Source organism: Rhamphochromis sp. 'chilingali' (genome assembly GCF_963969265.1).
Source record: "Rhamphochromis sp. 'chilingali' genome assembly, chromosome: 5".
In the NCBI taxonomy this organism is placed as follows: Eukaryota; Metazoa; Chordata; class Actinopteri; order Cichliformes; family Cichlidae; genus Rhamphochromis; species Rhamphochromis sp. 'chilingali'.
In genome coordinates, this window is record NC_137932.1 from 5,687,586 (window position 1) to 5,712,751 (window position 25,166).

General features: G+C 40.5%; 3 protein-coding genes across 3 annotated transcripts; 2 read left to right on the plus strand and 1 right to left on the minus strand.

Annotated features, from left to right (window-relative positions):
- Positions 1-1,664: 1,664 nt before the first annotated feature.
- wdr20b (WD repeat domain 20b) lies at positions 1,665-10,533 on the minus strand. The gene is made up of 4 exons (XM_080883529.1): positions 10,261-10,533; positions 7,489-7,671; positions 3,958-5,364; positions 1,665-3,528 (listed from the first exon to the last, which is right to left on the minus strand). The coding sequence occupies exons 1-4, from the start codon at positions 10,507-10,509 to the stop codon at positions 3,472-3,474; spliced, it is 1,896 nt and encodes a 631-aa protein (XP_080739655.1). The 5' UTR covers positions 10,510-10,533; the 3' UTR covers positions 1,665-3,471.
- A 2,087-nt stretch (positions 10,534-12,620) lies between these two features.
- Positions 12,621-17,111, plus strand: hsp90aa1.1 (heat shock protein 90, alpha (cytosolic), class A member 1, tandem duplicate 1). Its single transcript, XM_080881948.1, has 12 exons — positions 12,621-12,669; positions 12,763-12,865; positions 13,684-13,833; positions 13,953-14,319; positions 14,408-14,541; positions 14,660-14,965; positions 15,052-15,217; positions 15,343-15,533; positions 15,650-15,797; positions 15,891-16,159; positions 16,275-16,608; positions 16,706-17,111. The coding sequence occupies exons 3-12, from the start codon at positions 13,684-13,686 to the stop codon at positions 16,813-16,815; spliced, it is 2,175 nt and encodes a 724-aa protein (XP_080738074.1). The 5' UTR covers positions 12,621-12,669; positions 12,763-12,865; the 3' UTR covers positions 16,816-17,111.
- A 354-nt stretch (positions 17,112-17,465) lies between these two features.
- Positions 17,466-24,587, plus strand: hsp90aa1.2 (heat shock protein 90, alpha (cytosolic), class A member 1, tandem duplicate 2). Its single transcript, XM_080881947.1, has 11 exons — positions 17,466-17,625; positions 18,672-18,821; positions 18,983-19,349; positions 19,440-19,573; positions 21,929-22,246; positions 22,382-22,547; positions 22,661-22,851; positions 23,071-23,218; positions 23,329-23,597; positions 23,689-24,022; positions 24,121-24,587. Exons 2-11 carry the CDS (start codon positions 18,672-18,674, stop codon positions 24,231-24,233), a joined length of 2,190 nt encoding a protein of 729 aa, XP_080738073.1. The 5' UTR covers positions 17,466-17,625; the 3' UTR covers positions 24,234-24,587.
- The last annotated feature ends 579 nt before the right edge of the window (positions 24,588-25,166 follow it).

The window sequence follows — 25,166 nt, forward strand, 5'->3', positions numbered from 1 at the left end:
CCGAGAGGCAATATTAATCATTCATAGACGTTGCACACATTGAAGGTAAACAAAACTCTGGGTCAATATATGGAGACATGCAGACGAGGGAATTGCATCAGTGTGAAAAGATGGTCAAAGAGGGATTGTGCAGTGGGATTCGTTTTCAAGCTATTGAATACCTATCAAAGAGGGCCCATTTCCCTGAAGGTGTAAGATAGATGCAGCTCTTTTCAAGCCTGTGCTCGACGCTACTGTAGTTTGATTGCCATTCAAAGGTGATAGGGTTTGTAAACAGCACAGAAAGCACAATAATAGCACATATATTACAATCAGTGGGGTTTTTGTTTTTTAAATGTAAATATCTCACTAATTCTGATTGACACTTGCTCAAGATTGATGTTGCCAGCCCAGAAGAGATCAGTAATGCAGTCAGAGCTGTTTTAGTGACAGCCTGACGGGATGATTGTGCCAGTCTATCCTGCTGATCACACCTTTTTTTCCCCTCACATAACAGCGATGCCACAGGCTGCCGGTTTAATGGCTATGAGTGCTTGTGTTTCTCCTAAAAGTAGCTCATAAATTATGGAGAGGCAGTTTTATTCTGCTCTTTGAATATAAAATATATATGAAGTGGAAGCAATACATTTGTGATGGGAGACCAAGGGAGAGACAACAGGATATAGGCTACATATCACATAGACAGCAATTTCCCCGTTTGATCAAGTGATTGTTATTGAAAAAACATTCCAAAAGCTCTCATTTGCCTGAACAAGACTGCCACCTGCTGGTTAGCTGCAATACTAATACTTCAGTGGTCAGGGAGGTAATTCTCAAAATGAAGTAAAAGGAAATTTTAGAAATCTCCTATATAAGGTGTGTCAAACTTAAGGCCCGGGGGCCAGAATTCACACGGTAAATTCGGTCCACTGGATGGTTTTGGAAAATGTGAAGGAGGGCATCAATTTTTGACTTTTAACTGTGTTTTCGTAAGTTTCACAGATTCTTCTGCTAATAAAAACCTCCCCCATGGCTGTTCATTCGTTCATGCTACACCAGAGTAATTCATTAACATTTAAATAACAGAAATCTTCCTATTTTCTCACAAATTATTTCAGAAATGTCTCTTTATTTGGTTTTGTTTTTTAGAATTGGTCCACAAAAAGGGACATTTGCAGTGAATAAACAAAAGCTTTGTTTTGCAATGACAGGACAGTCTGTGTGATGAGCAACCAGAAGTTTTCCTGCTATCTTACACATTTATTTCTCACTATTTAAGCCAGATTTCATTCATTTACCGCAGCAGGATTTCTTTGTCGTGTTGAAAAACTGAGATGTTGTTACAATTGCAAAGCTTATAAGATATCTCTGCAATTAAATCGAAAGAAAAGGGAATTTTACTCATCCAGGTTGCTTTAGATCAAAGTGGCTCACAATGTCAAATGAGTTTGCCCTAGAACCCTGCCCTGGAACCAAGCCATCATGGGAAATTATTAGTTGTGCTAGTCCTTCATTATGAAGTGAAAAAATGTAATACTTCTTTCGCTATGCGATAAAAGTAAAGGTTAACAATGTAAGAAATTCACATTGTATTGAGCCTGACCGCTTAACCAGGCAGAAGAAAGCATGGAGGTTGCATGTCCAACTAATAAGTGTTGCATGAACGCGTAGTTTCATGTGTAAATAAACAGTGAACACAAACAGAACAGGTAGTCTGTCAAAGCTGTTTTAATAGGCGTCACATGGAGGAAAAGGCTCCCACTGTTAAAATCCTTAGTTCTGTGTGGGTGCCTGAAAAAGCACCCCTCACCTCAAGCACCTAACCCCCCCCCCCCCAACACCACCAGTGCTGACGCATGTCAGCTGGTAATTCAACACAGTGTCAAGTTTGTTCACAAGTTCAGCATCAGTTACTGGCAATATAACAGAAGTCACAGATTTCAGTCCTGTGTGCAGAACAAGGTTGTCAGTCTTATTTGTTAAAGTGAGTTTCACAAGTATTATGACGGATGGGACTGCTGCCTATGGGTGAGGAGAACTATGCCAGCGTTGGTCTTCCTGTGGTTTACCTGAGCTCGAAGTGATGGCTGAATTATAGACCACTGCCTCTGCGCCTACCTGTCTACGTAGTAAAAGGAATCTGCAGCGACAGGCTAGCTAGCATTCAGCACTACCTGTTAGACAAAAGGATAGACATTTCCTATACCAAACGTTTCATTAATAAAAATACACCTGAAATTTCTCTATGTACAACAGAAAAGAAACATTTTCACCTGCATATTCAAGATTTGTTTTAATATTAGGTATAGATTTTCTGTATTAGAAATATCACTATTTTCTGAAATGAGGATTTTCAATTAATGTAATATGATCATTTCACTCATAAATCACTGATGTACAATATTTACATATATTACAGAGCCCATTTCATCCGAAACAATATTAAAATAAATGCTCAATAGATACAAAGTTTGTTTTTTTAAATTCTATTTATATAACAACCTTGTCAAGGAGTCCTTACACACTCCAAAATGTAAAGCCATACTCCTCTAACTATTAAGTGCAAACAATTTTTTTTTATATAAAAAACTATGATTGCAGCATCCAGCGTTGAGACAGAACGATAACAAGCCGTTTCCCCAAGTGCTTTCAAAGCGTTTTGAAAAACTTGTTCCACCCTCATGAGTTCAAAATATACAAGGGAAGAAAAAGAATGAAAGAAAAACAAAACTGTGCAAATAAACTCCTGAGTTTGACAACTCGGACTTAAAAACGTTTCAAAAGGAAGTAAAAGGCAGTCTCTCTTGGGCAGGTGTTTGACAACCGTGACTGCACAAGGAATCACCCAGGAGGTGAAAAATAAGAGACTTCGCTTTGGGGATATGCTGCTGTCGCTCCAAAACAGTTCCTCATCTTATTCCCTTTATCTGTGAATATATTACATTTATTTTATCTCTTTCTTTTTTTTTTTCTTTTTTTTTTTAAAAAAGGGATTTAATTAAACCCACACAAAAAGGTCAGGTTGAGGCATCATCACAAATGCTTACACCGTATCTAGTCTTTGAAGATTTACAGGCACAAGAGATTGGGGGATTAGTTTGTTATTGTTAGACTTGACACGTTCTGATATGAGCATAGATGCAATAATGAAGCCAGTCAAACCTTCCCATAAGCCTCCTGGATGATTTAAAACTTGCCATCTAACTTCCAATAGCACCCTTTAAACCCACTCCACCTCCCCCACACAGGCGCACGCGCACACACACACACAAAACAAAGGGGGTCAAGTTTCTAACTCTGGCCTTGGCCAAAATTCTTAACATGAACAGTAACACAAAGAGAGCATCTGGGTGCTTGTAGTGATGAGAATGAAAGGAAACACTCGAGGTCATGTGATGTGTGACTGTGTGTGAAGAAGCGCTGCAGGGCCTCGGTCGTGGTCGTCCCCACGTCTCTGTTGCGTGGAGCTGTTATTAGCAGCACCAGCATCGACTATACTACTGTTCCACTGGGGGAATTGGCTGGGTTGTTTTGAGATGATAGCAATCCCTGTGGAGAGACAGATAACACACATTGATAATAAAGGTTTTTACTCAAATGTAACACGAGAGGTAGAACAGTGAGGCCGTGAGGTTTGCTCTCTCTTTTTTTTTTTTAAACAAACTGTCCTATTTATAATCAAAAATGATGCAGGTTTATAATATATATATATATATATATATATATATATATATATATATATATATATATATATATATATATATATATATATATATATATATATATATATATATATATATATATATATATATATATATATATATATCGATAGATATATATGAGGTGTGAACTCAAACCCAAACAAACCCAAACCCAACTGCTCCTGAATGCAAGAATTACTCAACAACAACAACAACAACAACAAAACATAACTTTAAAGTGTCACAAGAGAGTATTCTCATGAGGCCCGTCACTCACCACTTTCCCAGGCCTAGCCCAGGTGCAAACGAAACCCTCCTGACAGGCTGTTACCAGACAGTCCTCCAGGAAGATTAACACAGTGAGTCTTTCGTGAGCTATCTTTTTGCACACCAGCGGTTCCAGGAGCGGCACCTCCTCCATGCGTGGGCACAGAGTAGTGCCTAAAGTCTTAGCAGCATCAGCTTTCGCCATCTTTGACGAGCTGAGCTGGTTTAGCTTGTCGCTGCTCTTGCTGCTGATGTGACCCATGCTGTGGTTTCTCTTGTGGTCCTTCTCGTGGCGCTCCTTCCGCGAGTCGTGTAACGACAGTGTTGCAAACTTGCTGACGCTGGTGGCGATGAAAGCGCTGTCAATGATGCTGTTGGCCTTGGTTGTGGCGGTGGTGCTGCTGCTGCTGTTGCTGCTGCCTGTGTTACTGTTGGGGGTGCTGCCCCCCGCTGGATTTGAGGAGTGAGGCAAGCTATTGGACCGAGGCAAGGTGCCGGGGAGGGAGTTAGTTGGGTTGCCGCTAGTGCTACTATTGCTCAAATTGTCTTTACTGTTGGTGCCACCGGAACTGGTGGTCGTGGACAGAGTAGAAGGAGGTTGTCCTGTTGCTGGAGGGCTTGTGGCACTCATAACATTAGTGTGTGTTCGAGTGCGGGACAAAGGGAGGTGAGGGAAGAGAATGTCCTCTGTGAGATCCCACAGGCACAGCTGGGTGTCCTGTCCCACTGAGCCAAATCTGTAGGTCACACTAACCGGTCTACTGTCCGTAGAGTTTCTCTTAGAAAGCCGAGAATGAGAACTGTTTGCTCTGTCTCTGCCTGCACTGAAGTGATTCTGCTCGTGAAAGTCCTCGTCGCTGCCACTAAACTCCGCAGGCAAGTCGCCATCCTCAACACTGGTGGTACAGTGGTCAAACGCCACCACGCTCACCCATGACTTGTGGCCATGCCCTCGTGCAATGACTCTACAGTCCAAAAATGACCAAACCGTCACCAGGTCGTCCTCCCCTCCTGCCACAATATACCGTCCATCGGGGCTCCAGCACACGCACAGTAAGCCACCGAAGTAGCTCTTCATAGTTCCGTGTAGCTCTGCGGCATCAAAGCCAAAAACCCGCAGGAAGCCATCCTGGCTCGCACAAGCTAGAAACTTTCCATCTGGGGAGAAAGCAAACTCATTGAGCGCCCCTTCGCCCACTGTCCACCGCAGTAAAGGGTTACGAGCCGATTTGCTCTTGCAGGTATGCACAGCATAATTTTCACCCTGCTTAAGGAGCTGGTAGTGAGGTGCTGTGGTGCCACAGGTGTTTTCCACATTGTACAAGTACATGCTGCCACTGGAGTGAGCCACAAGAAACAGGCTCTCTGAACCAGGAACCCATCGCACACATGTTACTCTCGACTTGTCGATAAGTCTCTGGAAAGAGAAGAATAGAAAAAAGGAAAAACAAAGCAAAAAACAAGGAGACAGGTCAGCTAGTGGACTAGATCAAACATAAACACAATTTCTTTAAGGATTAATAAAGTATTCTGATAAACATATTATTGGGAGCCTGTACAAGGAAAGTTCATCATATCCATGACACCTTTTTTCTATTTGTCACCACTTACCCCAAAATCAGCAGTCAAGCTAAGGGGTCACACAAAGGTGATTAACAACATGCTAAGTCAGGTTTCTCGATCTAGCTATGAGGATGTTCATATGAAAGAATATGACCAATCAGAAATGGGGTAAGACTAAGGGAAGCAGCGTGATATACACTATGGTATTATAAAAATAGATTTTAAAGACATAATAGAGGCTTAAAAATTAAACTAACACGTGCATGAACACACACTCGCACACACATGCGCATCAGGGCTAAAGCTATTACACCAGAGAGTTTGTGTGTTTGAGACAAAAGTACAATAAAAAAAAAAAAAAGAGTCATCTAAATATGTCTATGTAGTTATCTCAGTCAGAGAATGTCCAGGTCATGGGAGTCTGGACTGCTTGAGAAGAAGGCAACTGGTATCTTTTGTGGTTTGTGAAAATGAGCCACCATATAATTCAAATATGAAGGTTGCTACAGACTAAATATGCGCCATGGCTTCCCCAGTGTAACCAATTTTTGCATAGAGGAAGTGGAAAGTAACACTGTCTGATCGCCTTCAGAGATCAGATGGGCAGATGACACCTGTGTCACAATAGAAAACCTATAAAGCAGAAGCCTGCATAATGACTGAAACCAGCCCACTGAAGGAACAATGGGCTGGGAGGTCGTTTCAGTCATTATGCAAATGTACTGTTTATAAGATTGGGGAAACCTGCAGTCAGCTGAGACTGAAGAAGCTACTTTAATCAGTGATGAAGCGTTTCTCCCACTGAAAACGCTACGTCCAGATGAACAGAATCAACTTTTGGAGACACCTTATTAATATGAGAATAAATGCACCAGAACAAACCTCAGACATCCACCAGGGATAGAGAACAACAAAGGGAAATACACTGTTGTCCAGTATGTGGCAAGTTTTTTTAGATAAGTTCCAAAAAATGTTCTCCAACCATTAACATCCTAGTACACGTTTCACCATGGAAAACCCTCAAGACAAAAACTGGCACATTCCAAGGCTAAAATACTCTAACATAAGCTAAACAACACAGTGTAATTCAGTAAGCAGTGTTCAGATTTTTACATGGGAGGAACCAAACACTCACTCCACAAATGCATTACACAACATAACAGAGCCACCTCAACAGGAAAAGGACAGGACAACACCAAATACCTCATATTATGATAAAGTGAGGCAAAGACTCATAGAGGATTCCCACCTTGGCCCTGATTACAATAATGACCAAAGCCTTGTTTCACACCTTGGCTCATGTGACAACTCACATAATTAACAATGGCTCACAAGACCTCAGGACAACCCCCACTAGGGATTAAGTCATTGAGATTCTCCATGAGTTGTTTTAGAATTTTACGAAACCTCTTCGATGAGAGGGGAAACTCTTCATAAACCAAAAATAAAGTTCCTTTGTTTCGAAGCATTCATGATGCTGCTTGATTATGTGTGAGCTTCATCTTCTTTGGCCAGCTAGACTGAAAAAGCAATATTAATAAAGTTTAGTCTATTCAAAGTACAATAAAAGTTTTAAAATGACTTACAGATAGCTTGGACAAAAGGAAGAATTTATATTTATTACTAATGCTCACCAGAGAAAAACAAAGATTTTAGATTTTCTTTTTTTTCTTTTTTTTTACAACCTTTAACTATCTACACACTTGGATCACAAGGATCATCCAGGAATGGTGATGCTTCATTCCAGAAAACTGAACATACCTGTTTATCTCTTACGTCAAACATAACCTGTAGAGCAGATTAGGTCTACGGTACAAATTATGTTGGCGATGTACCCTAGTAAGTAGTGGACCACATTTGGAACACTGAAAATCCAGGGTTAAACCCGAAGTTACATTACTAAGCCTCAAATCCTTCTTCATAGTACAAGGCTCAAGAGAGGCAAGTTGTCTTCAAAACAATGATAACTGCTACCCACCTCCTCATTGAAGAGTTTGCTGGTTTCCTTCTTTATTGGGTCTATGAGCTGCACCTGGCCAGCTGAGAAGCCCACCAGCAGAGAGACACTCTCTGCTGTAGCTGTGAGGGGGTTGAAGTCATGGCACGTAGGCTGCGTTCCTTTGTATATCCTCTTGTCTATGGGCTTACTAAGATCAGCAGCCTGCAATTACAAACACATTGACATGACTAAAAATAAATTAAAGAAACTGTGATATGTTGTTACATGTAGAAAGTCATTATTCCGAAATAGAAAGAAAGAGCAACAAAGCCTGACTAATGCAAATCTAACATTTGTGATAGCTTCATGTCTATCGCTTTCTTCAGGTCTATTTTGGGGCATAAAACAAGTCAGAGAGAAAGGTTAGGAGTTGCAACGCTTCTAAAGGTATCAGTGTTGTCAAAAAGGCAGCTCAAAATAAAATGAGATAAAATAAGCATCTATGGCTGCCTGACAATACAAGTGCTACGATGATGCTGTGGCTAGACTGTCATAAATCATTTATACAAGGATGCTTCATATTCCACCTGGGTTAGACACAGAAGACATATTACCAGGGATGTTCAGCTGCTAATATTAAGTTTAAAGAGAAATAAATACCTCAAACAAAACTTGCTTGATCCCAACTGTTTGCAGTGGATCTGTCTAATCCTTGAACAATAAACTTTATGTACAACAACTCACTGTGACTTATCATCCTGACATACCCTGGTTAGGGTTTCAGGTGACAAATGTTTTACTCACTTTTGTCAACAGACAAAATGGTGATTTTGATCTATCTGTCACTAATCTGAAACTGTGCAAAATGTGTTGCTGTGCTTCAATTTCTTTTACCCACTGTCCTGTATATGGCTGAAAAACTTTGAGATGTTAAGTGGCAATCCCATTGATTGTAAGATTAGTGGTTTGACCATTAGCTCCTTCTTCATGCACATCACTGGGTCTTTGAACAAGACATTTAACCCCAAAATAATTGAGATAGTCAGGCCTTCACCTTGTAATGTGTGTGTTATCCATCTATGTTAGCTATCTTTGTGAGGACCAAAATCTGCATTCTACTATACTTGTGAGAACCAACAGTCACTTGTAAGGACACACACACTGGTCCTCACAAGTTTGAAGGCCTTTTTGAGGCTCAAAATGTGGTTTTAGTGTCAGGGTTACAATTAGGCTATGGTTAGGTTTAGGGTAAGGGTTAGAGTTAGGCATCATTTTTAATGGTTGGGGTTAGGATAAAGGGCTAGGGAAACCATTATGTCAATGAAGGTCCTCACTAAGATAGCTGAACGGGGTTTTGTGTGTGTGTGTGTGTGTGTGTGTGTGTGTGTGTGTGTGTGTGTGTGTGTGTGTGTGTGTGTGTGTGTGTGTGTGTGTGGGTGGCTGCACTAATTCAGTCCGTGCTCTGGGATTCCAAAACTTGATGAGGAAGTTTTGAGAATTGCTGATGTTAAAAACCACCCGAGACGTCCCTACATCAGGAAAATGAACCTGAATACAAATGCTGTCCCTAAAGCTAATGCAGCATTTACTCTGGTTCAATTTTGTTGTATCAACAGGTTAACATTGCTGTTTACTGGCAAACAGTTATAATGGCTAATATTTACTCCCTGCAGTTTTGATTAAGTAGCAAAAGTATCAGCATTTTTATCACTATTCGAAAATTTTCTCTAGGATCTCTTTTCCATAGACAGCAGTGTTGTTAAATGTTTTGACATTGCAGTTTTACGGTTGCTCAGTCAATTTGAAGATTTTTTTAATCATAAGGAAACGTCAAACACTAGCCTCAGGGTTCAAAAAATGTAAAATCGAACCACACAATTCTGTAGCTTAACTTGCTGTCAAATAACAGACTTCATAACTTTTCAAACCTAAAGGTTGCCCTTTGCAGGGTAGTACACCATATTAACTTAGAATTATCCAAAATAAGTGTTCCTCTTTGCACTTTACTTTTGTTAAAGACGACAGAAGAACAGCTCTAACATTAACGTCAATATGCAATGTTAGAGTTTTCGTGGAAAACCAAAACACGAACACAAGTGAGAGTCCTTATTAGGATGCTTGGCCGCTACACCCAGCTTACGGGTCAAGCACATGACCAGCATGATCACCGCTGTCACAGTCACCATCTCTGCTTAAACGTGTCTTGCTGCAATGACATCACCACTGCACGCAACCTAAACAGTGGATCACATTGCATCACAACCCAGTCCTGACAGTAGCGTGCACACATCATTACACCATGAAAAACAACACTGTTCACTTCCATGCCCACAGCTTACAAAGTCTAAAGCTTACATGCAGTCAGTGGCTTCTTTAACAGGAACAACAAAGTTGTTTCCTGTCTGTATTGCCACCGACAGTGTAGAGGTGCACTTTCCACGTAAAGAAACGAGGATAAACAAACACCACATGACATGACAGAACAGGAGAAGCCTTTTCTCGTATAGCACAGTTCACTGGGTAATTTCATGTCACAGCTTTTCGCCGAATTAACTAGTGAACCTTGGAGGGCGCACAAATCTAATCGAAGCAACAACAACAACAAAAACAACTGTGGCGATGTTAGCTAAGAATGCTAATCAGTCTCTAACTTAGCTCGGTTTGCTACATGGCCTTCTCTTGATAATCTGCGCACTTAAATAACAGAAGCCGAGAGAGCTGACAGCTGGTTTGCAACGCATTTAAATATGTCAAATTAACGGACTGCTCCCGAACAGCGGTTACTTTGCCTCCTCGCTCAGTACTGTTTACCTTTCTCACGCCTTTGTAGATATAAAAGTAGAGTTCCCGGCCCACATTGAAACAGATCCTGTCGCCGTTGCCGGACTGGTCGTTTACATTGACGAAGGAGACCTTGACGGGATTGGAGCCCTGCGAGTTGAAAGGCACCCTGTTCGGGCGGCTGTATTCAGAGTGCGTGAGGAGTTTGTAGACACCTTCTCGTGTGGTGAACTGAGTTTTAATTTCGTTCATCTCCTTCCCTCCTCCCTCCGCCGCCATCTTGGAAATCGCCGTTCATCCTTGTCCTGGCCCCGGATGTCAGCGAGAGCGCATGCGTTGAACCGTTGCGGTCGCAGCCATGCGTACAGTGAATTATAGAGTCCAGCAGAAAAACAGAAGTGTATGTGCGTGTAAAACGCGATTAATTTAAACAATAAACACATCGACTTAAAATAACTCGCTGTTATTTAATATTTTTTATTGCTAAAATCAATGTTTTTTTACAACTTTTATGGACCACCAAAGCAATAAATAAATTATATTTATTTTGAATGAATACAAATAAAAATTCTATGTAATAATAAGAAAACCTATGGTGAAAAAGCTTTCAATTGAGTATAAACAGAGTAAACAAAATAAATATTATTAGTAAATAAAAACAAAGGGGGAAAATCTCTCTGTGCAATAAAATCTTCCATAGTCAAGGCAAAGACAGAAAGTTCTGAAACAGAAAACCAAGACTGAAACTCATGGTCACTTCTGTAATCAAAGCACCAAAGTAAGAACCATCCCAGGATGTAAAAACTACCTTCTGGCACTAAGTTCCAGAAACATTGCTATTATTCTCATTCTTCCATTTCATTAAAAAAAGGACTGACTCACTGTCTTACTCAAACAGAATAGTGGAACACCGAGAAATTTGGCTTCTCTCTTTCATCAGTTTACACTGAGGTACATGAGTATTCAGCTTCTAGTAACGTCTGCTACCAGCTGGAAACATTTAGATTATGTAACTGATCCCTAGAAAGTGCGATACACTGCCCTCCTCTGGTAAGTAAAGCCATTACCGCTCAGATCGGACCAGAGTATTCTAGTCGTCTGTCTTACACAAGTCTGACTTTAATTATTTTTTACATGTAAGTGCAGCCTATTCCAAGTGTTATGGGATGAATGGGTTTTTGCAACCTCTTGCTAAACCATCACAAGCTCTCATCAACACACTGTGTCTTTGCATACACATATTAATGTGTTATAGGGAAGCTTATGATTTCTGCGAGAATTTAAGTTTGGCCAGTGGCCACAGAGCATAGTCAAAATTCAGTTTGCTTCACTATAAGTCTCTCTCTATCACCAAATACTTTGGATGGCATATTCTGTTTGCAATCCACAAATGAAAATCAGGAAATTAAATGGAAAGTTCTAGACATTCCTAGTAAGTTGGTCTGCAATATGCATTATGCAAATAAAGAAAAGGTAATCTAAACTCTGACAATATGCATATATAGATGTGTAAATAAGGCAGCATATGGGTTTCCCTCCAGAATTTCTGTTTGGTGAATGTATTAATCAATAAATTTATTAATAGCCCAGAACAAATTCAGAAGTGTATGAAGGTATGAGCTAAACCAGGCCCAGCCCAGTAAAGACACCACTCTGATTGTGAAATGTGAATGAGTACACAGATTTTGAACTTTTGACTGTATTTTCATTAGTTTTTACAACTTTTCCTATTGATAAAAATCTCCCCCATAGCCATTCATATTATACGAAAGTAGTTAAGTAATAGATAAACAATTAAATTGCAGAAAAGTTCCTGTTTCTGTGATATACTATATAAATTTGTTTTGGGTTTTTTTTTTTGTTTTTTTTTTGTTTTTTTCTTTTATTAGTTTTCTTTTCTTTTCTTTTCTTTTCTTTTACAAGAAGTCCATTTTAAATGTGTTTGTGATGTGGAAAAATTGAGACACACTGTTAAAATTGCATTAAAGACATCTCAGGGATTAAATGTTTAGGTAAATGTCTTTCTCTGGTCCAGCCCACTGAAGATCAAAGTGGGCTGTATGTGTCCCACAATGAAATGAATTTAACATGCCTAATCTAAACTGTGAATGGACAGCAAGTTGCAAACAGCATCCCAAATGGCTTTAAATATGAGCATATGTGGGTGCAGTGGGGCACCATGGCAGCTGCTGATGGCAAAGGCAATGCACAGCTGTGGTGCTGGGTTATGCTGTCTAACAGCTATACAAGCTATCAGCGAAGCTCTCATTGTGACTGACAGGCACTCCTTGTGACTCTGCAACCCTATAAGGGCACACCAACTTTAGAGCGCCAATGTCCCAATCGCAACCCCCTTCCAGACCATTCCTCAGCACCCCCCTGACTGTAGTGAACATACAATCTGGAAGCTTCTGAATGGGAGCTTCGAGAAACCATCCCGTAAGTATAAAAACACGTTGTCATGTCGTGTGGTCTGCATAGAGTCAGAAGACGCTCACTAGAACACAACCAAGAGAGACTTACTGCCCACAGGAGCAGCAGAGAAGCACACACTTGAAGTTCTCCAAGAAGAGAAATCAAGCTCAGTGATACATTTGTCTACTAAAGGTGACAGAAGACAAAGATTAAATCTAAGGTAAGAATGGAATCAATGCAACAATCATTTCAATCTTAGAGTATACTGGGTGCTTGCACGGTTTTATGTAAAGTGAGTGATTTAATTCATAAGACACTTACTGCTCACAGGAGCAGCAGCCAAGCACACACTTGAAGCTCTTGAAGAAGAGAAATCAAACTCAGTGATTGATTTAACTATACAAAGTAACAAAAAATAAAGACTATATTCAAGGTATGAATTAGAATTCAAGGTAAGAATTAGAAAATTTAAAACAACTTTTTCTTTTTACAGTATATTGGGTGCTTTTGTGATATAATGTAATTAATTTTAACCTTTACTATCGGTTAGAATCAGAATGGTATAGTGTATGTGCTTTTCTATCAGTGTCTAAGTAGGACTGTTACAGGCATGAAGCACATGGCAAGCAAGGTGACCCAAGTATGGGACCAATGGCTTCTCAGAATCTATTCTAACAGCTGATGCAGCACATTTGCATCTTAGCTTAGTAAACTGTAAAGGAATTATTGATTCTGGATTAAAGCTTTTGTTTAATCTATGAAATGTTCTTAGAAGGCCTAAAAAATATATGCAGTAGCATTAGCCCCCCCCCCCCCCTCCTCTCCCCCAAAAATGCCAGTTCCCTGATTGACAGAAGGAACATGTGCGTATCAGCAGGCCATGTGGCTGCCTGAGAAAAACGTAACCGAAGAAGTTCAGAGTAAATAAATTTAAACTACAGGTGAAAATATAATTATTTGAAAACACAAAAAATATAGAGGTACAATTTCAATTTTGTTTTTCTGAAAAATGTTACCCAATATGTTCTCCCCCTTTAGATGCCTGAGAGCTCTGCACACATTATGGAGGAGGAGGTGGAGACCTTTGCCTTCCAGGCTGAAATTGCTCAGCTGATGTCCCTTATTATCAACACTTTCTACTCAAATAAAGAGATCTTCCTTAGGGAGCTCATCTCCAACTCCTCAGATGTAAGGGAAATAAACACTTCCGCATCATGTTTTCCTTTTTTTTTTTTTTAATGTAAAACAAGCCCTTATATTTTTTTGCCAAAAAAAAGTATTTTAATTGAGTTATCTATTCTCGGCAGGCCTTGGATAAAATCAGATATGAAAGCTTGACGGATCCCACCAAACTTGAGTCCTGCAAGGATCTGAAGATTGAAATCAGGCCTGATCTGCATGCTCGCACCCTGACCCTCCTTGACACAGGTATCGGCATGACCAAAGCTGACCTGATCAACAACCTGGGCACAATCGCAAAGTCCGGCACCAAGGCTTTCATGGAGGCTCTGCAAGCTGGGGCTGATATCTCCATGATCGGTCAGTTTGGTGTGGGTTTTTACTCTGCCTACCTGGTAGCTGAGAAGGTGACAGTCATTACCAAGCACAACGATGACGAGCAGTATGTGTGGGAGTCTGCAGCTGGAGGCTCATTCACAGTCAGGCCTGATACAGGTATGTCTTAGTCCCCTCATTTACAGAACAATTGAATCAGTCATTTTAACCCTGTCTGCCACGGTTCTAATTTTGTTGTTGATTTTAGGAGAGCCAATTGGCAGAGGCACAAAAGTGATCCTTCACCTCAAGGAAGACCAGACAGAGTACTGCGAGGAGAAACGCGTCAAAGAAGTTGTGAAGAAGCACTCACAGTTCATTGGCTATCCCATCACACTTTTTGTAAGTTTTTAATTACACAGTAAGAACAATTATTCAATCAATACTTGATAATAACCACACATTGACTGTGATAATGGCATGGCAAAGCAAAATGTAAATATGCCTTTGCATATTTAAGGTGGAGAAGACAAGAGAGAAGGAAGTAGACCTGGAGGAGGGAGAAAAGGAAGAGGAGGTTGAGAAGGAGGCTGCTGAGGACAAGGACAAACCTAAGATTGAGGACGTTGGCTCTGATGAGGATGAAGATACAAAGGATGGCAAGAACAAGAGGAAGAAGAAGGTCAAGGAGAAGTACATTGATGCCCAGGAGCTCAACAAGACCAAGCCTATCTGGACCCGTAACCCTGATGACATCACCAATGAAGAGTATGGCGAGTTCTACAAGAGTCTTACCAATGACTGGGAGGACCACCTGGCTGTGAAGGTAAGCTAAATCTTCTTGTGATGATCATATTTACCAACACCAGTTGCAATAATGTTATGCTAATTAATACATATCTACCCCCGCAGCATTTCTCAGTGGAAGGCCAGCTGGAGTTCCGCGCCTTGCTCTTTGTACCCAGAAGAGCTGCATTTGACCTCTTTGAAAACAAGAGAAAGAGAAACAACATCAAGCTTTATGTGCGCAGGGTCTTCATCATGGACAACTGTGAAGAACTGATCCCAGAATACCTCAGTAAGTAACAATGAAGTAACGCATAAATCTTGACGCATTCTCTCAAAATTCATAGTTATTAGTAATTGTTTTTGGAACTCAACTCCTGGCTTTGGGAAGCTGACCAGTTTATTTTCCCTACTCAGATTTCATCAAGGGTGTGGTGGACTCTGAGGACCTGCCACTGAACATCTCCAGAGAGATGCTGCAGCAGAGCAAGATCCTGAAGGTCATCCGCAAGAACCTGGTCAAGAAGTGCATGGAGCTTTTCTCAGAACTGGCTGAGGACAAGGACAACTACAAGAAGTTCTATGAGCAGTTCTCCAAGAACATCAAGGTAGGTTCATTCATCTGAATTTCTTCAACTCTAAAACTTCAGAAAAAATGTCTGATACCAATCATCTTGCATGGATTTTAATACCACGAAATGACACGCTGTTTTTTTATGTTTAGCTTGGAATCCATGAAGACTCCCAGAACAGGAAGAAACTGTCTGAGCTGCTCCGCTACTACACCTCAGCCTCTGGAGATGAAATGGTTTCCCTCAAGGACTATGTCTCTCGTATGAAGGATAACCAGAAGCACATCTACTACATCACTGGTAAGTTATTCAGTGTGGTTTATTTTCCTTTGTTTTCAAGTATTCCCCAGTAGTTTAAGTTCATTAAACACCATATTGAAATAACTTTAACAGGTGAGACCAAAGACCAGGTTGCCAACTCTGCCTTTGTGGAGCGTCTTCGCAAAGCTGGCCTGGAGGTCATCTACATGATTGAGCCCATCGATGAGTACTGTGTCCAGCAGCTGAAGGAGTATGATGGCAAGAACTTGGTTTCAGTAACCAAGGAAGGCCTGGAGCTGCCTGAGGATGAGGAGGAGAAGAAGAAGCAGGAAGAGCTCAAGACTAAGTTTGAGGACCTCTGCAAGATCATGAAGGACATCCTTGACAAGAAGATTGAAAAGGTAATTTTTCTCCTTCAGAAAATGATACAGTTATTTTAGTTAACATTGTTAGGGATGGGAAGTTGGCTTGACTGTGTTCAAACATACTAAAAATACTGAATTTCTATCCTGACAGGTTGTGGTTTCGAACCGTTTGGTTGCTTCCCCTTGCTGCATTGTCACCAGCACCTATGGATGGACGGCAAACATGGAGAGGATCATGAAGTCTCAGGCACTGAGAGACAACTCCACCTTGGGCTACATGACTGCAAAGAAGCACCTTGAGATTAATCCCTCGCATCCAATCATTGAGACCTTGAGGGAGAAGGCAGAGGCTGACAAGAACGACAAAGCTGTGAAGGACCTGGTCATTCTCCTGTTCGAGACCGCTCTGCTCTCCTCAGGATTCACACTGGAAGACCCACAGACACATGCTAACCGCATCTACAGAATGATCAAACTTGGTCTTGGTATGTATATCTTTTCCTTTAAACATTCAGGTAGTAGTTAGGTTATTATACATTAATTGAGGAATTTGTTTTTTAATGGCTGTATTTCTATACACAGGAATTGATGATGATGATTCTGCAGTTGAAGACATAATTCAGCCCACTGATGAAGATATGCCAGTCTTGGAAGGCGACGATGACACATCAAGAATGGAGGAAGTTGACTAAATTATTTACTAGACTTTTTCTGGCTTTCATTTTTATTTTTGTAATTTATGTTCCTAATTTAAATGTACATTATTTTTTAGCAGAATTTCTGTTAGTAAACAATGTGCTAGTCAGAAAAAGTTGATGGAATTAATACAGACCACAGTGGCTTTAGTTTATATTGTATCAGCCACTTGTAAAACTTCTGACAATCACTAAGAGTATTATTGAGTCACTGGGGGTTTGACTTGTATCTCTTTTGCAACATTTTTTATGAAAAGCAATCAAATTTGTAATAAAATATATTTTAAAAATGACACCTGTCACTTTTTATTGATCTACTGCACTTTATTTTATCACTTGTTCTTGCTTCCTGCAAACAATAATACTGAAAGGTGAAAAGTTGTATTAGAGAAGCGCATTATACAGCTGGCTTTCATTTATCAATTACATCGTTTGATTTATCATGTATTCTGGAGTTTTCAGTGAATACAGCATGGTTCATTTTAGTTTCTGCTCTCACATGCCTTACTCATTAGGCTCAGCGACCCCTCCCTTAATCCCGCCTCCTTCTGCCAAGAAAGGCAGAGAGGCATGTACACGCACCATGATTGACAGGCCACCGGGCCAGTGAGTGGCCACCACCGAGCAGGAGGATTCCAGACGGTTCTGGAAGCTTGTGTCAGGAGGATTTCTCGAATGGTCATAGAGGGTATAAAAACCGCACCGTTACACCAGTTTCCGTAGGAGCATTAGCAGTCAACGAACCTGTGAATAAGGAAGGATCTCTACACATCTTCCTCAGGAGGTTTTGGCACACTGCAAACCAAGGTAAATACATTAACAGCCTTACCACAGACATTTGGGATACGAAAATATTACACTCCCTGAAATTCAGATTTAATAGTACTAAATGTTAGCTTATTTGACATTAATTTATAAACAAAGCTGACATTTTTGTCATGTCTGGATAAAAAGTGAAGCTAAAGTGAAGAAAGGGTGAAGTCTAGTTACAGCACTTGGTCTTTAAAAACTGATTTAAAAAGTATTAATATCTGCTCTGAGAATATTAATGTCAGCTTCATAAACGGTAATAAGAATTTGATTCCTATTGTGCCTCATTTCAGAATTCAAACCTGCGGGACAGTAGCCACATGGCAGGATGCTTTAGTGATGTATTTGGGAGGAAGGTGTTATGTTAAGCAGGGGTTTAACTGTTTGAACCTTAATCAAATTTCCTGTGCTAAAATTTCTGCAAGATTTTTGGGCCACCTTATCCTTGTACCAGGTTTTAATTCAGTGCAAAATCAGTAGGTACAGAGTGTGCATTCCTTTAATCTCGTCAGCTGTATGAGAGGCGGAGCTTTTGATTCCTATGGAAACTGCTAGAGAGTTCTTCTTGCCTCCTCGTACCTTCTAGAAACCTGCACTTCACCTGGGAAACCAGCAGGTGGAGTCATTTCTGCTGACACGGATATGCAATTCAAGCCACGTGTTAATCTGATTAGCCAATAACCAAGCAGAGATTAAATTCACAGTCCAAGAAGGGGAAAAAAAAAGGTCCTTGTACCTTTTTAATACAAAATTATGAAAGTAAGCAAGAAAGAAACCCGGGAAAGTCACTATATACTACACATCTACAGAGAATTTGCTTTCGTTTGACTGCTGTTAATTCCTTAATGTAACATCGAGGCTACTTAATAAAGATAAGCTGTAACTGCAACATCTTACATAAGAAGGATTGGCAGTGTTTTTCAATTGTACATTGCTGGGATGCAAACATTTAGTGTCATAAAAATAGTATTTTATATTGTGTTCCAGTCACTTTAGTCAATGTGTTTTCTAAAAAACAATATTTGTTCTCCGTCTTCACTCAGATGCCTGAAATGCATGACCAACCAATGGAGGAGGAGGCAGAGACCTTCGCATTCCAGGCTGAGATTGCTCAGCTTATGTCCCTGATCATCAACACTTTCTATTCCAACAAAGAGATCTTCCTTAGGGAACTTATTTCCAACTCCTCAGATGTAGGTTTTCAATATTAGTCTGTGTTGCTGTGTTTATTATTTAAAAAAATTAATTAAATTACATGCTTTTTTTCCCTTAAGAAATTTAATTATATTATTATCAATACAGAATAAATTCTGGAATTTGTTTAAACAATTAACATTTTGTTTTGCTCTGTCAGGCACTGGACAAAATCCGCTATGAGAGTCTCACAGATCCTTCCAAGCTGGAAACTGGCAAAGACCTCAAAATTGAGATCATTCCCAACAAAGAGGAGCGTACTCTAACCCTAGTTGACACAGGTATTGGCATGACCAAAGCCGACCTGATCAACAACTTGGGCACAATTGCAAAGTCCGGCACCAAAGCGTTCATGGAGGCTCTGCAGGCTGGAGCTGACATTTCCATGATCGGTCAGTTCGGTGTGGGTTTCTACTCTGCCTACCTGGTAGCCGAGAAGGTGACAGTCATTACCAAGCACAACGATGACGAGCAGTACGCCTGGGAATCATCTGCTGGTGGCTCATTCACAGTTAAAGTAGACAACTGTAAGTGATATAACCCCGAATTTGAAGTGAATTATTAATCATTTAACCCAGTGGTTATAAAGTATACTGACCTATAGTCTTCCTCTACAGCTGAACCACTGGGACGTGGAACTAAAGTGATCCTGCACCTCAAAGAAGACCAGACAGAATACCTTGAAGAGCGAAGGGTCAAAGAGATTGTTAAGAAGCACTCACAGTTCATTGGCTACCCTATTACGCTATTTGTAAGTACTTAAGTCATATTTAATGATCCCATAGAAGAATTAAATTTGTAACTATTGCAGATAGCTTCTGCACTTAAGACTTCTGAGAAAGTTGCTCAATTAATCTCGGAAACACTGATATTATAAAATAGTGACTCCCTAAGGCCAGGGCTGGATTGGGACAAAAAATTGGCCCGGGCATTTTGACTACAGACCGGCCCACCAGGTATTATAGGAAAAACCATAAAGCCTTTGAATGAAAACAAACGCTGTTGTGACAGTGATGTACACTGTCTTGTTGGTATATGTATGATTTCAATACGTTGTACATCAGATAAAAACTTTGGTTGTAAGATTCAGATAATTATTTAATAAAAGCTAGATATTTTAAATGAGAATAAGAAAGAAAAGTATTTCTTTGTGCCCCCCTCTCCCTGTTAATGCCCCACCTGGGCCCCTGGCAAAGCTTTGCTAGACCCGCCCCTGCACAGTTACCAGCTGTCAGCTACTTAGAAAAGGAACCTGGTGTTATTTGTCTCTCAGAAACAGTTCATAACTTCAACTCATTCATGTCACCTAAAAGGTAAACCTGTTTCTCCATCACCTGTTCAGCTCTGATGATTCAGTAAGGACATCTCCTGGTTTCAACTTCATGCTTCCCTCTCCCCAGATAACCAAACCGACATAATGACCAGCAGCTTTTACAGCTGTGACTCCAGCAAACATCAGCTGATACTAGAAATTAATATTAAATAAATTCTAACAACAGCTGATCAAGCTTAAACATGCTGCTGTTGCTTAGTGCGACATCCGCTGGTTTCCTCTTTCTGGCGCAAAGTGGGCGATAAACAAGCAAGAGAGCCGATCAGCTGATCATTGATCAGTTTCACGATTGAATGAGAGAAGAAGGCTACGTTCACACTGCAGGCGAAAGCGCATCAAATCCGATATTTTTTTTTTTTTTTTTTTTTGACCCTATGCGACCCATATCCGATCATGGTATGACAGTGTGAACGGCACAAATCCGATATTTTCAAATCCGATCTGGGTCACTTTCATATGTGGTACTGAATCCGATACACATCCAATGTTTCAGAAAGCGACTGCTGTGTGAACGGTCAAGTCACATTAAATCCGTCTTTTACGTCACTGACACAAGACAGACGCCAATTATCAGTGCTGGAGAAGCGCCCGATAAGACATCGCGAACGCTTCCTGGCCATCTGGTGAAACTGCTGGGAAGACAACGTTGGAGAAACGTGAACATTTTATTTGTACTGCATAATCTTCAGATTCTGACAGAAATCTGCAACTATCCCTTGAAGCACCGCTCCTCTAAAACAGCAATAAGGATAATGATTAAGTTATTTACATTATTATGGAAATAACAAAATAACTTAAAGCAAAAATTGGGAAACATGAAGTCCGAAGTCTTTATATTAAGGGCCATCAGTCAAACGATATTGTTTGCTCTGTGTCTAAACAGAGCGCGTTGTGTGTGACATCTTCTTTTGCGCATGCGGGCCACTTTGAACGTTCACACTAGAGCGCGTTCGCTGTCGCATTTTATTTGTAGTGTGAACGAGCAGACAAAAAAAATCGGATTTGATCAAAAAATCGGAATTGAGCATTAAGACCTGCAGTGTGAAGGTAGCTGAAGAGACAGCTGACAGCGTAAAGACAGAAAAACTCCAGCTTTGTGTCTTTTTCCATTCTAGCTGAAGTCTGGGACAAACTGTTCCTTTTCAGCTCAATACGAAACGTGTGATATTTTCTCTGAATACGGGACAATTCCATTTTTCAGGGGACGGTTGGCAACTCTACTAACTAACCTTATGAATAGAATAAAGTTCACTATCAGTAACATAGCACCCACTCAGCTGTAGAAACTCCGTCATGCTAGCTAGTACGCAGTACAAGTTATTGTAACTGACGGTAAAAACTCAGCACAACGAAAATAAACTCCACCTAAACTTGGATTATATCTGATCCAGATAGACTGCAGGTCATAACTTCTTACCTGAAGTTCAGTTCACCTGACACTCGGACGGGCGGCCGCCTCGGGTCTCTGCTCCTCCTGCCTCCCCTTTCCCTCATCCACCTGGCCTCTTGTGGCAGCTCCGCCATAGCCACCACCAAACAACTGAGTTATTTTTACACATCTGCCAGCATCTGGCCAATCCATCACCTTTCATTGTTTATACTGTTATTAAAAAAAAAAAAAAAAAAAAAAAAAAATCATCGGCCCATAAAAACGAAAAATCACCATCGGCCCACCAAGCAAATGCCCTGTATGCCTGATGGCCTGTCCAGCTATGCCTAAGGCTAAGGTGTAGGGAAATTCTTTAGTGTGTGACCAAATGTATTTTCCTTCAGGTGGAGAAAGAGAGGGACAAGGAGGTGAGTGACGACGAGGCAGAGGAGGAGAAAGAGAAGGAGGAGAAGGAGAAAGATGAGGAGAAGGATGAGGACAAACCTGAGATTGAGGATGTTGGATCAGATGAAGAACATGACCATGACAAGTCGGACAAAAAGAAGAAGAAGAAGAAGATCAAGGAAAAGTACATTGACCAGGAAGAATTGAACAAGACCAAACCCCTGTGGACCCGAAACCCAGATGACATCACGAATGAGGAATATGGAGAGTTCTACAAGAGTCTCACCAATGACTGGGAGGACCACTTGGCTGTTAAGGTTGGGCTTTTGAGATGTTATTTTAAAAATACCTAAAAATGTAGCAGTACTTTATAGGAGGAAAATTATGTCTGATATAATGTAGTCCAATATATAATCACTTTAATTTTTTATTTTTATTTTTTTGCCTAACAGCACTTCTCAGTAGAGGGTCAGCTTGAATTCCGTGCCCTGCTCTTCGTGCCTCGGCGTGCTCCTTTCGACCTCTTTGAGAACAAGAAGAAGAAGAACAACATCAAGCTGTACGTGCGCAGAGTCTTCATCATGGACAACTGCGAGGAGCTCATCCCAGAGTATCTCAGTGAGTATTAAAGTGTGGATTACAATTTCCCTAACAATAATAGAATTATCATAATGAAAATGACACAATGGAATCTTTAGAGTTTTAACAGTTTCCTTTCTGCTTCCTATCAGATTTCATCAAGGGTGTGGTGGACTCTGAGGACCTGCCACTGAACATCTCCAGAGAGATGCTGCAGCAGAGCAAGATCCTGAAGGTCATCCGCAAGAACCTGGTCAAGAAGTGCCTGGAGCTTTTCACAGAACTGGCTGAGGACAAGGACAACTACAAGAAGTACTACGAGCAGTTCTCCAAGAACATCAAGGTCAGTATCCACAGCCTTGACTGAGTGAGGTGCAAGGTTACCAGATCTTGTCTTTAATTCTTTTGCTTGAATAATTTAGCTCTAGCAGTATGAATATTATAAAGTAGCTTAACAACAATTGAATGCAGCCAGTGGTAGCGCCTGCAATTTTTTTTTTTTGCACATTCAGCTGAATAAATCTGCACTGTTGATAACAGTTGACTGTTTTCCTTATTACAGCTTGGCATCCATGAGGACTCCCAGAACAGGAAGAAGCTTTCTGAGCTTCTGCGGTACTACACATCAGCCTCTGGAGATGAGATGGTGTCCCTGAAGGACTATGTCACACGTATGAAGGACAACCAGAAACACATCTACTACATCACTGGTGAGGACACTTTTAAAACTGCCAATCAAAAGCATGCGTTCGGCAAACAAAACTTGTCTCATGTGGGCAATATGGCATGAATGAACAACATTATCATGCCTGCATTTCAGGTGAGACCAAAGACCAGGTTGCCAACTCTGCCTTTGTGGAGCGTCTTCGCAAAGCTGGCCTGGAGGTCATCTACATGATTGAGCCCATCGATGAGTACTGTGTCCAGCAGCTGAAGGAGTTTGAGGGCAAGAACTTGGTTTCAGTAACCAAGGAAGGCCTGGAGCTGCCTGAGGATGAGGAGGAGAAGAAGAAGCAGGAGGAGAAGAAATCTCAGTTTGAGAACCTATGCAAAATCATGAAGGATATCTTGGAGAAGAAGGTTGAAAAGGTAAGCTGATGAAACCAAATGACAATATAACAACGGAATTTGTTTTCTTGTTCAACTGATTGATACCGGTGGCTTTTGTTTTCCTCTGCAGGTCACAGTCTCCAACCGCCTAGTTTCTTCCCCTTGCTGCATTGTCACCAGCACATATGGATGGACGGCCAACATGGAGAGGATCATGAAGGCTCAGGCGCTGAGGGATAACTCCACCATGGGATACATGGCAGCAAAGAAGCACCTTGAGATCAATCCTGACCACCCAATCATGGAGACCTTGAGGCAGAAGGCAGAGGCCGATAAGAATGACAAGTCTGTGAAAGATCTGGTCATCCTTCTTTTCGAGACCGCCCTGCTCTCCTCAGGATTCACACTGGATGACCCACAGACCCACTCCAACCGCATCTACAGAATGATCAAACTAGGTCTTGGTGAGTATCTGTTAAATCTTGTATCTTTTGGTGGTATGTTTGCCAGTAAACGAGTTAACCCTGCTTTGCTGACTGATCTGCTCCTATTTTCCTTCCAGGTATTGATGAAGATGATGTGACATCTGACGATAACACCTCTGCACCCACTGAGGACATGCCCCCTCTTGAAGGGGAAGATGATGACACATCTAGGATGGAAGAGGTGGACTAATCAGCTTCCATTTCCTGTTTAGATTTAAAAAAACAAAACAAAACTAATGTTATAAAAAAAAAAAATTAATGTTAAATGTTGTAAATGAGCCTGGAATGTCTGTTCCTAAACACTTTTGATGACCATCGTAACTTTATTTCCACTTGCGTTGACCACATGCAGTTCAGTCATTCCTTTAGATGTTTAGAGTTTTCAGATTGTTATTTTTGTTTTTGTATTGAGTTGTATTGATGCATTTGTTCCTTTTGTATTTGACATTCCAAAGTTTGTTCTTTATTGTAAATATAACAAAACACGATACTGTTATTTGAAACGGTGCAAAAACCATTAATAAAGGTTTACCATGTTAAGCTATTTGGTCATTGTTACTGATGAGTGAACACAAGTCTCGTGTTTTATGTATAGTATGCTGCATTTTTAGATTGGACAGGTGGGTTAACCTGTCCACTCTGTCTATCTGTCTATCTATCTTTCTATCTATCGAGAAAATCAATGAAACTTAGTGTTCACTTGTAGTCGAAGAACTGCTTTAGACTTTGTTCTCAACAAGTAGAAAGCTATGTCAAAAGGGTTTCTTAATTCAGCTCAAATGAAGTACAAACATTATTTTAGAACCCTTTTTTTTTTTTTTTTTTTCTCACCAGGATTTTTTAAAGACATTCTTTATCCATCATTTGACAGAAATTTATATCTTGATAAATATAAAGTGATGATGTGACATTGTAATTTCCATGTTTGAAGTATACTGTTTTCATTTAAAACCAGTGAAGTCAACACTGTTTATGAATCATAAGCTACCAAACCAATGCTTGCTTAAACATAGAGTGAAAGAAAGAGAAGAACCACCCCTTTTTTTTTCTTTGCTTCATATGAATGAAGCATTGCCCTTGGGCAGATTGTTTGCTCTCCAGTTGCCTTTTTAGTTTCTCCATG

What these genes read in the sequence shown, in the direction of transcription:
- hsp90aa1.2 (XM_080881947.1), top strand. Translation starts at nt 18,672, where the DNA reads ATGCCTGAAATGCATGACCAACCAATGGAGGAGGAGGCAGAGACCTTC. An exon ending in AGTTCTCCAAGAACATCAAG is followed by an intron (nt 22,852 to 23,070) that starts GTCAGTATCCAC and finishes TCCTTATTACAG; the next exon opens with CTTGGCATCCATGAGGACTC. An exon ending in ACACATCTACTACATCACTG is followed by an intron (nt 23,219 to 23,328) that starts GTGAGGACACTT and finishes CCTGCATTTCAG; the next exon opens with GTGAGACCAAAGACCAGGTT.
- hsp90aa1.1 (XM_080881948.1), top strand. Translation starts at nt 13,684, where the DNA reads ATGCCTGAGAGCTCTGCACACATTATGGAGGAGGAGGTGGAGACCTTT. An exon ending in TCATCTCCAACTCCTCAGAT is followed by an intron (nt 13,834 to 13,952) that starts GTAAGGGAAATA and finishes TATTCTCGGCAG; the next exon opens with GCCTTGGATAAAATCAGATA. An exon ending in AATGATCAAACTTGGTCTTG is followed by an intron (nt 16,609 to 16,705) that starts GTATGTATATCT and finishes TTCTATACACAG; the next exon opens with GAATTGATGATGATGATTCT.
- wdr20b (XM_080883529.1), bottom strand. Translation starts at nt 10,509, where the DNA reads ATGGCGGCGGAGGGAGGAGGGAAGGAGATGAACGAAATTAAAACTCAG. An exon ending in GCAAACTCTTCAATGAGGAG is followed by an intron (nt 5,365 to 7,488) that starts GTGGGTAGCAGT and finishes TTCTCTTTCCAG; the next exon opens with AGACTTATCGACAAGTCGAG. An exon ending in GGGCTAGGCCTGGGAAAGTG is followed by an intron (nt 3,529 to 3,957) that starts GTGAGTGACGGG and finishes GTCTCTCCACAG; the next exon opens with GGATTGCTATCATCTCAAAA.